Source organism: Stegostoma tigrinum, chromosome 7 (assembly GCF_030684315.1).
Source record: "Stegostoma tigrinum isolate sSteTig4 chromosome 7, sSteTig4.hap1, whole genome shotgun sequence".
NCBI classification, from domain to species: Eukaryota; Metazoa; Chordata; class Chondrichthyes; order Orectolobiformes; family Stegostomatidae; genus Stegostoma; species Stegostoma tigrinum.
The window spans coordinates 83,542,180-83,556,102 of record NC_081360.1 but is presented as its reverse complement, the minus strand read 5'-3'; the positions used below and the strand labels follow the sequence as shown (position 1 = coordinate 83,556,102).

The 13,923-nt window shown below is 40.3% G+C and overlaps 1 protein-coding gene across 2 annotated transcripts in view; it reads right to left on the bottom strand.

Moving 5' to 3' along the window:
- Positions 1-13,923, bottom strand: part of acvr2aa (activin A receptor type 2Aa) — a 150,365-nt gene that overhangs the window by 46,202 nt on the left and 90,240 nt on the right. For both annotated transcript variants that reach the window (XM_048533984.2, XM_048533985.2), the window contains exons 2-3: positions 4,707-4,914; positions 4,395-4,504 (exon numbers count right to left, since the gene is read on the bottom strand). In XM_048533984.2, the coding sequence (XP_048389941.1) occupies positions 4,395-4,504; positions 4,707-4,914 (318 nt within the window). The remainder of the gene's footprint in view (positions 1-4,394; positions 4,505-4,706; positions 4,915-13,923) is intronic.

Genomic DNA, 13,923 nt, shown 5'->3' with positions numbered 1-13,923 from the left:
CATTTCACTGGCAGATCTAAAACTGAATATCTTTAAAGCGAGTTGGATCATGACCGAGTTTCCACTGCTCTCTGGAGAACAGTTACAAAGACTTAAGGCTACTTGCAGTGAAACCTAGACCCTCCAGAATCTCACATGATGTGATTTTCTTATCACTGTGTAATGATTTTTAATCATTTGGACATGTTATGACGCCCCTCTGGATCAGGTAGGGCTTGAATCCAGACCTCTGATCCTGACATATAGAAATTAGTAGTTCCACAAGTTCCCTCATTGTCAGTTCCTTTTTTTTGTTCAATAACATGTTGTAAATAGCAAAAGAATCAGGCAATGGGCCTAGTGCAGGAAAGTGGGGGTCCTGTAAGTAGTAGTAGACTTTTCGCAGTACAGACACGATGAGCCAAAGGCCTCTTCTATACTCTATGGTTCTAAAATCAACTCTCAATGTTTTAAACACCAAAGGGTATACACCCGACTTGGTCAACATTTCCCCATAAGACAAATCTTTGCTCCACGAATCAGAACAATGAGCTGCTTGCAATGCAAGTTTGGTCCTTCTTTAAATAAATGGGAACTAAATCTGTATAGACGTCTGGTATTGTCTCTAGTGGATTGCAGAAAGGTGTCGCAACATCAATACCCTTTCCTATTTCCAATAAATGTCAACACTTCATTTGCTTTCCTAATTTTTTTTCCAGGAACACTGGTTCATGAATACTGAGCTGTGACAGCCCAAGAGAAATACAAACATTGTTTTAAAAGTAGTTTCCCCTACATCCAAAGCCATAATGGTAACGGTGGAAATAAGGCTAGAGTGCTGGGAAGTTTACTCTGGATCCACTAGATCCATGCTATAGAGGAGGGTGAACGGAAAGTCCAATGATTCTTTAACCTTCTTCTTGAGTTCTCCCCACAAAGACAGGCCTGTAATAAATGATTTCCTGTTACTACATCACAGTGCCTCTTTTTTAAAACACAGGTACAGTGAGCATAAACATCTTGGGGGGTACCGATGATCAGCAATTTGGTAGGACAAACTAAATTGATACTGCTCCTACAAAAGCAGGTCAGAAGATAGGAATCCTACAGCAAGTAACTCATCTCCTGACACCTTAAATCCTGGTCACCATCTACAAAGCACAAATCAAGAGAGTGTGATGGAGTACCCAGTGCAGCTCCAAAAAAAAACAAGTAGCTTGATTCCATCCAGGACAAAGCATTCTGTTTGAAAGGCACCAAATCCACATTCATTCACTTTATTACCATCACGAGATAGCAGCACTGTGAACTGTCAATGAATGTCCTGCAGAAATTCACCAAGGTTCCTTAAACAGTACATTTCAAGCCCATTACCGTGACCATCCAAAAGGACAAGAACAAGAACAGCAGATAATAGGAACATCAGGTAACAAAGTGTGGAGCTAGAGGAACACAGCAGGCCAGGCAGAAGAGGAACAGGAAAGTTGACACTCAGGTTGGAACCCTTTTTCAGAAATGACCAGTGGGTAGGTGGGGGTGTGCTCGGAAATAAATAGACAATTGGGGTGGGGCTGGGCAAGACAGGTGGAATGGTGATAGGTGAGTGTACGTAGGCCGTGGTGGGGATTGGTCAGTGAAGTAAGAGTGGCCAATAGGTGGGAGAAAAGATGCACAGGTCGTGTCAGGTCAAGGAGGCGGGGATAAGAGGGAAGGTTGGTCATGGGATGAGCCCAGAGGCGGGGAGAAACTGGTAAAATCTACGTTCAGGCCATCGGGCGACAGGCTCCTAAAGCAAAATATGAGGTGCTGTTCCTCAAATTTGTGGAAGGCACCATTGTGAAACCAGATGCAGCTCAAGATGGACATCACTGAGGGAGTGCGAGGGGGAGTTAAAATGTTTCATGACCAGAAGGTGTTGTTGTTTGTCACGTACAGAGCTCATATGTTCTACAAAACAGTCTCCGAGTCTCTGCTTGGTCTCACTGATGTAGAGGAGGTCACATTGGGTGCAGCAGATGCAGTGGACCAAGTTGACAGATGTGCAGGCGAACCCATGTCTGATGTCGAAGGTTTGATTTTTGCCTTGAATGGAGATTGGGGCGGGGGGGGGGGGGGGGGGGGGGGAGAGGAGGCATAGGGGCAGTTGCAGGGAAAGGTGCTGGGGTTAGTGGTGTTACTGGGGAGTGTGGCGAGGAAGTGGGAGTCACGGGGAGAGGAACACCACCAGTTGCAAGTTCCAAGCCACTCACGATCTTACTTGGGAACATATCATTAGCATAACTCAGCTGTTAACAAATCATTAAAACACAATCTGTAGTATTGTTAAGTTAAAATCCTGGAACTCCCTCCCTAACATCATTGGAGACATAGTTGCATCAAACTGACCAGAGCAATTCAAGACGACTGTTCACTGCTACTTTCTCAGTGGGGCAATTAGAGGCAGGCAATAAAATCGGGCTCAGCTCAAACGCAGGCTCCAAGTCTCTCTCAGTCAAAATGAGGTTTGAGCCCCATATTGCAGGTGTTTATCCAATCTATGCAGGAACGAGGAGTAGGCAATTCAGCCCCTCATCTGCTCCACCTTTTAATATGATTTAATAGCCACTTTGTTAACTGAGCTAATCAGCTCACTTTTCATTTTTGACATTATGTATGGTCTATATAATACAAACTTTAATATCTATATATTTAAGGACACTATGCTGCTTTATTGCCATTTGTTTTTGCTGGCATTCAGAGTCACAATAATTTTCAAATGTTAAAATGGAGTCACATCAATAAATAGCTCGCAAAGCAACATTCTAAAACTTGGAAGAAACCATGAGGAAGCGAGCAACTTGTCAGAAAAACCTTTACGCATACACTGCACCCCTACTCCAACTGAGCTATTTTTTCCTGATACATGGACATAAATTTCTGACCAGACTTTTTTTTTAAAAAGTAAAAAGTAGCCAGGCATTTGTACATAGAGTTAGTCCTTATCGAATGCTACCCCACTTAACACTTTTGATGTTATTCTTTGAAGGAAAACAAGAGTAGAAATTGCTGGAAAAGCTCAGCAGAGTTGATAGATGATATACAGCATCTAGTTTTTTTTTCGATTTTTATTCTTTGAAGCCAATTTTGTGTGTTTTGGTTCACCACTTTTGTTTTAGCATTAAGTACTTTGCCAGCCTCCCTCACTTTTAAAACTCAGCATCCAGTAGATTTGGTTTGCATCCTCCAACCACCTTTCCATCTTGGCCTTCCTCCCAGTCTTATGTCCTACTTTGTTCTGCTTTAGTTTTGATTCCTGTCCCAGTCTCATCTCCCAGTTTGTTTTGCCCAGGTTAACTTGCTTGCAAACTGAACACCTCTGCTGAGTTTTGTTCTCCTTCTCCAGGCCTGAATTCCTTTCTCTTTTCTGCTCCACTCTTGCCCACCTCCCCGGGCCTCATTCCTACCTTAAGGGTCCATGTCTTGTCTTCCCTTTTCTGCAGAATGCCCTCTTAGATCCTCACTTCCCTCTTGACTTAGCATGGAAGACCTGGGCTCCAAGTGATGGTAGATGTAAGTCAGTGCCTGTAATCGAGGGCAACCAGCTGCACTGATCACCTTCTGCCACTAGACAGAGCTTAGTCAATCTAACAGTATGCAGATCATTATATTTTAAAATACAGTTTAACAGTGATTTAATTAAATTGCTAAAATTTCTGCACTAATTAAAGTCCAGGTGGTTCTGTATTTCAGTTTAGGGGGTACAGGTATATTGTTTCAACGTCCCCCCCCCGCCTCCAAAGAAGCTCTGCAGAACCTAATTCCAGTTGTTGCATTTCTCTTCCTCTAATCCTGGGCAATGTCTAGAGGTTGTTAAATGCATTGTATAAACCTTAAGTTTTTATTCAAATTTCTTGATCTCACAAGGAATTAAGGGCAATGGGGAGAGCGCAGGTGAGTGGAGTTGAAATGCCCAGACATGACTAAATGGCTGAGTGGACTCGATGGGCTGAATGGCGTTACTTCCATTCCTATGTCTTATGGTCTTTCTTAAAACTGGCTGTGCTTCACGTAAATAAGAAGCAAGTAAAGATAAAGTCATTAAAAAACACGACAAGTTGGACACAGGCAACACCTCTACTAAAAGGCAAAAACTAGTTAAAATGCAGTGCACAGTATGGGAAAGATGCATCAAGTTTCAAATTACTAAAAGACAAAGCTTAGAATATTATAAATCTTCAATAGTCCAGAAACAGGTATGCAGTTTCCATGGTATCTTTTGATGAATAAGAACAACAGAACAGCTAATTGCACAATGACATTTAAACAAAATGTTATTATTTTAGGATCTTTATTTTAAGATTGTTCTTGTGTCCTTTCATTCATTTTGAGTAATCATTTAAACGTTTAACCATAAAGGTTACAAAGGTAAAACTTACATGGCAGTTCCTGAATTACTGGGACATAAAAAAACTTCTCATTGCACTTGATGCCTTCACAGCAGCAGAAGAAAACTTCAGGGCTTTCTTTTGTTTCAATACATTCACCCCTACAAACAAAAATTATACCAATTGATTTGATATTTATTCATTACAATCTCTTGGCATGAACATTAATAAAACTTACTCTTAACAGAAAATGCTTAAATACTGGGGGCTAAAATTTAGTACTTCTAAAATTCAAAAGTATAGATATAACAGTTTTCTAAAAAAGGCACAAAACGGTAAAGGCAGCAAACTATTATTGCATACTTGTCATAGCAGTTCCAATCATCCAGCCAACAGCCTCGTTTTACAATTTCTATAGAGCCAGAATTGTTCTTCCACGTCGCAAAACAGTGTCGCCGTTTATCCTTTTCTCCATCACAGTGCTCAATCCCACTTAGATTTGTTCGGTCTTTCTCCCAGTCTGCATTATAGAAAATACAAACTTGCTTCTCAGATCTACCAAGGATTGCACCTACAACAAGAAAAACAAGTTGGATTTGGCGCAGTGAATTCTATTGGGGGAGGGGGGTGAGGGGGAAAGAGAGAGGGAGAGGGAGAGAGACAAGAACACAATACTTACAATCATTTTCATGTCATATAAACATTGGGTAGAGCCAAATAAATGTAAGGTGTAGGGCCAATTTAAAAGGCTGGACACTCAGTTAGTTATGTCCCACTGGAGTGACAATTGTCTTTGGGCAGCAAGTCACAATTATAACTCTGCAAGTAAGGAAATAATTTATTGATGCATCATCATGATGATGATGAACCTACATAGTAAGTAATGAGAGATGAAAGAACTCCAGATCATGCATACAAAAGATAAAATGAATTTGGTGGTCTTGCATAAAAAGGACCATTATTTGAAGACCAACTAAAGTGCAACACATACTGCCACAGTCAGAAAGAAAATTGCATTCCAAATTACCTATCTTTGTCAATTAGTTAAATGTCTTTATAATGATCAATTACCACATTTTTAAACTAATAACTTTGACACGTATCTTAAGAAATTTTTCATGACATTTCAGTTTCTAGCTTCACACAGCCCACATGCCAAACTTTGATTATGCTCTATATATTTCCCATTTCTTACACACACAAAAAAGAAGACCCTGAACTACCTGTTGCCTGCCACCTCAATGCACCACCCTGCTCCCTGGCCAACATCTGTCTCTGGATTGCTGCGATGTTCCAGCAAAGCCCAATGCAAGCTGGAGGAACAACACCTCATTTTCTACTTAGGGACCCTACAGCCCTCTGGACTCAATATTGAGTTCAATAATTTTAGGGCCTAAACTTTTCATATCCCAGCTCCTTAGCCCACACACTAGGCCTTGTTACCACATAGTCGCTAACAACAGGGGGTGTCTAATGGCAGGCCAACAGTCCCCGTTAACAACTATTCACCCTCCCAGTATGATTGCGGGCAACTCCTTTGTCTGTCCAACTGTCTTTCTCTCTCATTGGGCTCTATCCTATTGTTTACTCCCTACCCCACCCATCTCCTTATTTCTGCATATAAACCAACAGCTCCACCTATCTTCTTCTCTCTCCATCTTTGGTCCGCCTCCCCCTCTCTCCCTATTTATTCCAGAACCCTCACCCCATCCCCCTCTCTGAAGAAGGGTCTAGGCCCGAAACGTCAGTTTTTGTGCTCCTGAGATGATGCTTGGCCTGCTGTGTTCACCCAGCTTCACAACTTTCCCAGCTACAGTCAGTTCTGAGGAAGGGTCACTGAACCAGAAACGTTAACTTTTTTTTTCCCTTTAGAGATGCTGCTAGACCTGCTGAGCTTTTCCAGCAATTTTGTTTTAGTTCCTGATTTACAGCATCAGCTGTTCTTTCGTTTTTATTTCCCATTTCTTAGTTGGTGGCAATAACTTTTTTAATGTGATTGCCTGCTTGATGAGAATCAATGCAACTCCATGCTGGGAATTCTACAATCGATCAACATACAATCAATTCTAGAATGAAAGAGTTAAAATTCTTTCTTAGTGAGTATTTCTCCAAAGTCAATGATTAATACCCTAGGAGGCGGTGGAGGCGAGCACAATAGCGTCATTTAAAATGTACCTAGACGGATGCATGAATGAGCAGGCAGCAGAGGGATACAGATCGTTGGAAAATAGGCAACAGGTTTAGATAGAGGGTCTGGATTGGCACAGGCTTGGAGGGCCGAAGGGCCTGCTCCTATGCTGTAATTTTCTTTGTTCTAAATGGAATATCTAAGCCTTAACACGCAACTTTTTAAAATTCATTCACAGGATGAGAGCATCAGTGACCAGGTAGCTTTTATTGACCATCCTTAATTCCCTAGACGCCAGTTTACAGTCAACCACACTGCTGTTGGCCTGGAGTCACATGTAGGCCAGACCAGGTAAGGATGGCAGCTTCCTTCCCTCAAGGGCATTAGTGAACCAAATGGGTTTTTCTGACAATGGATTCATGGTTGTCATTAGATTCTTAATTCCAGGTATTTTACTGAATTCAAATACCACCACCTGCCATGGCGAGATTAGAAGCCAGGTCCCCGGAACCTTATCTAGGTCCCTAGATTAACAGCCACAATACCATTAGGCCACTGCCCACATCGTTCATGGTCTGGAAATTCTGCACAGCATTTCTTCCTCGAAAGGTTATGAAACGGCACGCTGCTTTTCTCTTCACACATCCTGCTTTACCTGCTGAGTTTCCCCTGCACTTTCTGGATTTTTTTCTGGAAGTGAATTAGTTTTATTTGTTAATTTAAGGAACATAGCTGACTTGTTTCCGAAGTCTTGGTTGTCAGTGCTACATTCACCTAAGAGTGTACCACCCCCTACATTTTTCAAAAACAACATTTTTTTTGCGATGGGGACAGGCAAAGGACACTCTTGCACTACCTGTTTAACTTCTCCAACCTTTCCTAGGGGTAACCCATCTACCCGATTTTACCTGCAGTTTATCTGCCTTCCTGAAACTACCCCCGAATCCTGTCAATTCCTCATTGCCTCTAATTGCTGCTCATACCTATCCATGTGATCCGATATGATTCACAACCAAATACATTTCCTGCAGACATAATCATGAGTAAAACTGAAAATTTTCCTGATCTTCCACATCCAGCGCGAACAGTGCATCACTCCACTGAAGGCCATTTTTACACATCAGCAACCTACAAACCCAGAAAATAGCACACTCTTACAGTTCTAGGATAATTTGGTGTCTACATTTTAAACTTTAGAAGTTTAATCAAGAGACATATCTCAATAAAATGCTTAAAACAATAAAATCCACCTTACTCACTGTAACAGATTTACAAACACAAAACAGTTAAAAACTTTAAAAGACACACATATCTGTTCCCCTGCTGTGTGCAGTACTCCTGAGAATCTTGTACACTTTAATAAGGTCACTCTCATTCTTTATATTTCAACAATTGCAGGATGAATATACCCATTCACTCCTCAAGACCTTCCCTCCCTGGTATCAGCCTAGTGAAACTTCTCTGGACTACATCCAATGGTTGTATGTCTTTCATTATACATGGGGCCCAAAGCTGCCCACGGTATTCCAGCAGTGGTCTGACTAGTGCCTCTTTAGTGTTTCAGGAAACCTGCCCTCCACTTAACAATCACTGCCTGTGAATTAAAGATCAAAAGTGCATTTTTTTTCCCTATTACCACTCAAATTGGATGTTTGCTTTTTGTGATTCACAGGCAAGAACTCCCAAACCCTCTGTTCTGCAGCCTTCTGCAGTGTTTCTCCATTTAAACAGTATTAAGCTTGTCTGTTCTTCCAGTCAAAGTGCATATGGGGGGTAATGTTTAGTGGTGTTATTACTAAAAATCCAGAGATCCAGGTAATGTTCTAGGGACCTGGGTTAAAATTCTGCCATAGCATATGGTGGAATTTGAATTTGAATTTGAATGTAATAAAAATCTGGTAATGAGAGTCTAATGGTGACCATGAAACCGTTACCGATTATTGGAAAACCCATCTGCTTCATTAGCATCCTTTAGAGAAGGAAACTGCTGCCCTAATCTGGTCTGGCTTACATATGATTCCAGACTCAGAGCAATGTTATCAATTCTTAACTGTCCTCTGGGCAATTACAATAGGAAATAAATGCTCCACTTGCCAATGCTATCCTAATTCTGCAAATGAATTAAAAGAATCTTAAAAACCTCGTGTTTTCCCACTGCCGTCTGCTTCATTTTTGCCAACTCACTTAATTAACCCATAGCCCTCTGTCTCATTCTTACCACTTGAATTTTTGTGACATCTGCTGAATTTGGCCATAGTACATTCATTTTCCTACACGGTCATTAAAACATATTTTAAATAATTGTAGCTTCCAACACTGATCCCTGCAGCAAATTATCACCTGGAAAATACTCACTTATCCCAACGCTCTGTCTTCTATTAGTTAGCCAATCCTTGATCCATACTAATACCTCCAAAACCATGGGTGGTTATCTTTGTAAGATACTACACATTAGGCAACTTATCAATTGCTTTTTGAAAATACAGATATATTACTTCCACTATTTCCTGTAGTATCTAGCCTGCTTGTTAAATTTGTCTGACATGATTTCATGAAGGCATAGTGACTCTGCCTGATTGTATGTATTCCTTTGAGCTCTATTACATCCTTTATTATAAACAGCTTAACATCTAATTGGGAAAATGTTAGTAATAGCGCTAGATTTACCAGTTTTTGACTCCTTTCCTTCTTAAGTAGAGTTGTTACACTGGAAAACTGCCAATCATCTAGGATATTTCCTGAATCAAAATAACTCCCAGAAGATTATTAATGTCTGGATAGCTGAATCTTTTAATATCCAAGGGTACATCCGATCAGTCTTCAGCCCCATTAGTTTCCCTAGAACTTTTTTCTCTCGTGATAATTGCTGTATTTATTTCCTCTTCTCCTTTGAGTGGATGTAGAAAAGATATTTCCACCAGTAGGAGAAACTAGGATCGGGCACACAATTACTACGTGTATTTAAGATAGAGATAGATAGGTTCTTGATTAGAACGGGATTAAGAGTCATGGGTAGAAGGCAAGTGAACTGGACTGAGAAATATATCAGCTATGATTGAAAGATGGAGCAGAATCAATGGGTAGAACGACCTAATTCTGCTCTGCATGTTATGGTCAATGATCTTAATAGTTTGCCCCTTGAATACTTTGTAAATTTGGGATGCTGTAGTTCCTTCTACTGTGAAGACTCCTCTGCCATTTCATGATTTTCCATTATTATTTTCTCAGTTTCATGCTCTAAGGATCCTATATTCATGTTTTTTTTCTTCTTGTCCTTTTAATATATTTAAAGTAGCTCTTGTTGTCTGTCTTTGTTTTTACAACTTTTATAATCCACTGGTTTACCAATAATCTTTGTCACCTTGTAGATCGCTATTAATCTCATGCTATCCTTAACTTCCTTGCTTAACCCCCTTCCGAGAATCCTTCTTCATCAGTGGAATATGTCTATGTTGTAAGTCATAACTTTACAAAATTGAGAAAGTAGTTGTATCACTTTGCCAGATAAAAAAGAAAAATTACTTGACCGTTCTATGCATATGAAGTCCAAAGAGTAGCAAACAACAGGTGTACTTTGAGAGTTGGTACATCATAAAATACTGGACAATTCCATAACCTCAGGTCATCATGTCCATGCTGGAACACTTTCACTCCAATCAGGTTTACAGCACATTTTCAGATGGAATAGGCAACCATTTTAGATTCACTTCATTTCGATCTAAGCATATCAAAATCTCAATTCAGTCTCAACTATAACAAATATTGAGTTATATTAAAGGGTTTTTTTGGTTGACAAAAATAACATGCATGTACATTGGCTAACTTGATAACTTTAATGTGTATACACACAAAAGTGTATTGACAAATATTCTGTATCTGTTTTATTTTATTTTATCCTTTGATCAAAGCATAAAATATTGGAGTCCTTACTATAAAACTTGGATTCAAGAATTTTTTTTAATAGTACTAGAAGAATGGCATTAACCTGGTACCAGTTTAAAACTCTACCTAGATTAGGTCAAAGAACTGAATTCACGAATGCAAATCATTGTAAAAACTCAATTCATAAATCGAGATTGCTCTCCCATATCTTACTTATTATATGCTGTTCCTGAATCAAAGCTGTTTTAAGTTCCTTCCAGGTATCCCCACAGCCAAACATACTGCTTGGCAACTGTTCTAGAAAACTTCCTTATTGTTGAAATGTGTCATGTTCCAAAGCACAGCATGCATAACTGCAGCCATTAACTGAAGTTTCCAGAATATACTGCATGCACTTGTGTAAAAGCTGATATTATTATAAAAAGCCATAAGTTTTCATGTATCTAACGTGAAAGTCAACCCTAGTTTTTCAGAGAATCAAAAGCTGAAAAAATTCAGAACCAAAAGTACAATCCTGAAGAGGCAAATCATTTAATATTATTGTAAATAGATAAATCATAATGGAATATGAGCACTAGTATGCAAATAACCAGGACAATTAAGTTTTATTTTTATTTATTAAAACTAAAAAGGTGATCAGATTATCAACTGTTTACTGTTGTTTGCTTTCGAACTTCATCACATTGCAACCATTTTCAATAGATTTTACATACGCACAACAGCCCCTCAAAACATTACCAATATAAAAATCAAACGAGTTCTGGTTTCAAAGCTTAGAGTCAAAAATTCAACTTTTACGCACAGATGAAACAGCATTACGTTGAATACCATAAAATACAGGAGCAGAATTAGGCCATTCAGCCCATCAAATCTGCTGATCGAGACCGAAATGTTTCTCAACCCCATTCTCCTGCCTTCTCCCTGTAACCCTTGATTCCTTTACTAATCAAGAACCCATCTATCTTAGCTTTTACAGCCTTCTGCAACAATGAGTCCCACAGATTCACCACCCTCAAGCTGAAGAAATTCCTCATCTCAGTTCTAAAGGGCCATCCTTTCACTCAGAGGCCGTGCTCGAGTTTTAGTTTCTCCTAAGAGTGGAAATCTACTCCACATTCACTCTATCCAGGCCTCTATATTTTGTAAGCTGCAATCAGACTGACCCTCCCCATCCTTCTAATCTCCTTCAAGTACATACCCAGAGTCCTCAACTGCTCCTCATATAACAATCCTCGCTATCAATTCTGTAAACCTCCTTTGGACCCTCTTCAATACCAGCATGTCCATCCTTACATGCAGGGCCTAAAACTGCTTTCAATATTTCAAACGTGATATGACCAAGGCCTTATTCCTCCTGAAATAAATGCTAATATTACATGTGCCTTCCTAGCTGCCAAGTCAATCTGGATGCTAACCTTAAGAGAATCCTGAACCAGGACGCAAAAGTCCATTTGTGCTTCAGATTTCCAAAGCCTTTTCCCATTTAGAAAATAGTCTACATTTCTTCCGAGCAAACAATATACCTTCACAAAATCCAAGGATAAAGGAGGGAACTTGTGCTTAGAGGCAGAGAATATGGGCAAGATTCCAAATGAGTACTTTGCATCATTATTCACCCAGGAAAAGAATATGGAGAATAATGAGATTTGTGTGGAGCATGCTACTATGCTAGGGCATTTTGAGATCAAGAAAGAAGTGATGTTGGCTATCTTGAAGAGCATTAACATAGGTAAGTCTCCAGGGCCTGACTGTCTCTCTCAGTAACCTGGGGTAGATCCTGAGAGGAGATTGTGGGGCCTCAACCAAGATTTTGTAACCACGCTAGCCACTAGAGAGGTCTTAGAGGACTGGCTAGTGGTTAATGTTGTTTCACTGTTCGAGAAAGGAAATAGAAATAATCCAGGAAGCTATAGACTGATGAGTCTCACATTAGTGGTTGGGAAAATACAGGAGAAAATTCTTAAAAGATAGGATTTACATTCACATGGAGGGGTGTGGCCCAAATAGGTATAGTCAACATGGCTTTGTGCAGGGCAGGTCACGTCTTACTAACTTGATTGAGGTTTTCAAGGAGGTGATGAAGGAGATCGATGAGGGTAGAGTAGTGGATGTTCCTTACATGTATTTTAGTAAGGCTTTCAATGAAGTCACTCATGGTAGGCTCAGAAGAGATACATGGGATTCACAGTGATTTGGTCCGAGGATCCAGAATTGGTTTGCCCACAGAAGGCAGAGGGCAGTGGTGGACGGGTGCTTTTCAGGCTGGAGGTCTGTGTTTCGCAGTGATCCATACTGGCACCTTTGCTGTTTGTTATATATACATAAATGATTTGGATGAAAATGTAGATAAGTGGGTTACTAAATTTGCAGACAAGACAAAGATAGATGGAGTTATGGATCGTACAGAAGGTTGTCAGAGGATACAGCAGGACACAGATCAGTTGTAGACACGGGCAGAGATATGGCAAATGAAGTTTACTCCAGATAACTGTTAGGTTATGCATTTTAGGAGATCAAACGTTAAAGGGAAAAAAAGTATGCAGTTAATGGCAACAGCACTGATGTACGGAGGGATCTTGGGGTCCTAATCCATAGCTCCATGAAAGTGGCCATGTAAAGTAAATAGGGTGGTAAAGAAGGCATGTGGTATGCTTGCCTTTATTGGTCAGGAAATTGAGTACAGGAGTCAGGATGTCATGGTGCAGCTTTAGAAGACTTCGGTTAGGCCACACTTAGACTACAGCATTTAATCCTGATCACCACATTACAGGAAAGATGTGGAGGCTTTGGAGGGGGTGCATAAGAGGTCTACCAGGATGCTGCCTGAATCAGCGGGTATGAGCTATAAGGAGAGGCTATAAAAACTTGGGCTGTTTTCTTGGGAGCAGTGGAGGCTGAGGGGAGACTTGATAGAAGTCTATAACATTATGAGATGTATTGATAGGGTTAAGTGTCAGAATCTTTTTTTTCCAGAAATAAAATTTCTAATATTAGAGGGCATATGTTTCAGGTGACAGTGGAAAAGTTCAAAGGAGCTATGAGGGGCAAATTTTTTTTTAAAAACTTAGAGTGGTGGGAGTGTGGAACACACTGCCGGGGTGGGTGCGGACACAAATACAATAGGGGTGTTTGTGTTTCTTAGATTTCTTTTCTTTATTCATTCACGGGATGACGGAGTCACTGGCTAGGAAGCATTTATTGCCCATCCCTAATTGCTCAGAGGGCAGTTGAAAGTCAACCATATTGCTGTGGGTCTGGAGTCACACGTAGGCCAGACCAGGAAAGGATGGCAGTTTCCTTCCCTAAAGGACATTAGGATAACAGATTATAACAATTGACTATGGATTCGTGGTCATCATTAGATTCTTAATTCCAGATTTCTTTTTACCAAATGCAAATTCCATTATCTGCTGTGACGAGATTTGAACCCGGGTCCCCAGAACACTATCTGGGTCTCTGAATTAATAATCCACCGATAATACCACGAGGCCATTGTCTCCCCTTGCACATGAATATGCAAGGCATAGTGGGGTGTAGACCAAAGGCAAGCAGAAAGGATTAGTTTAATTT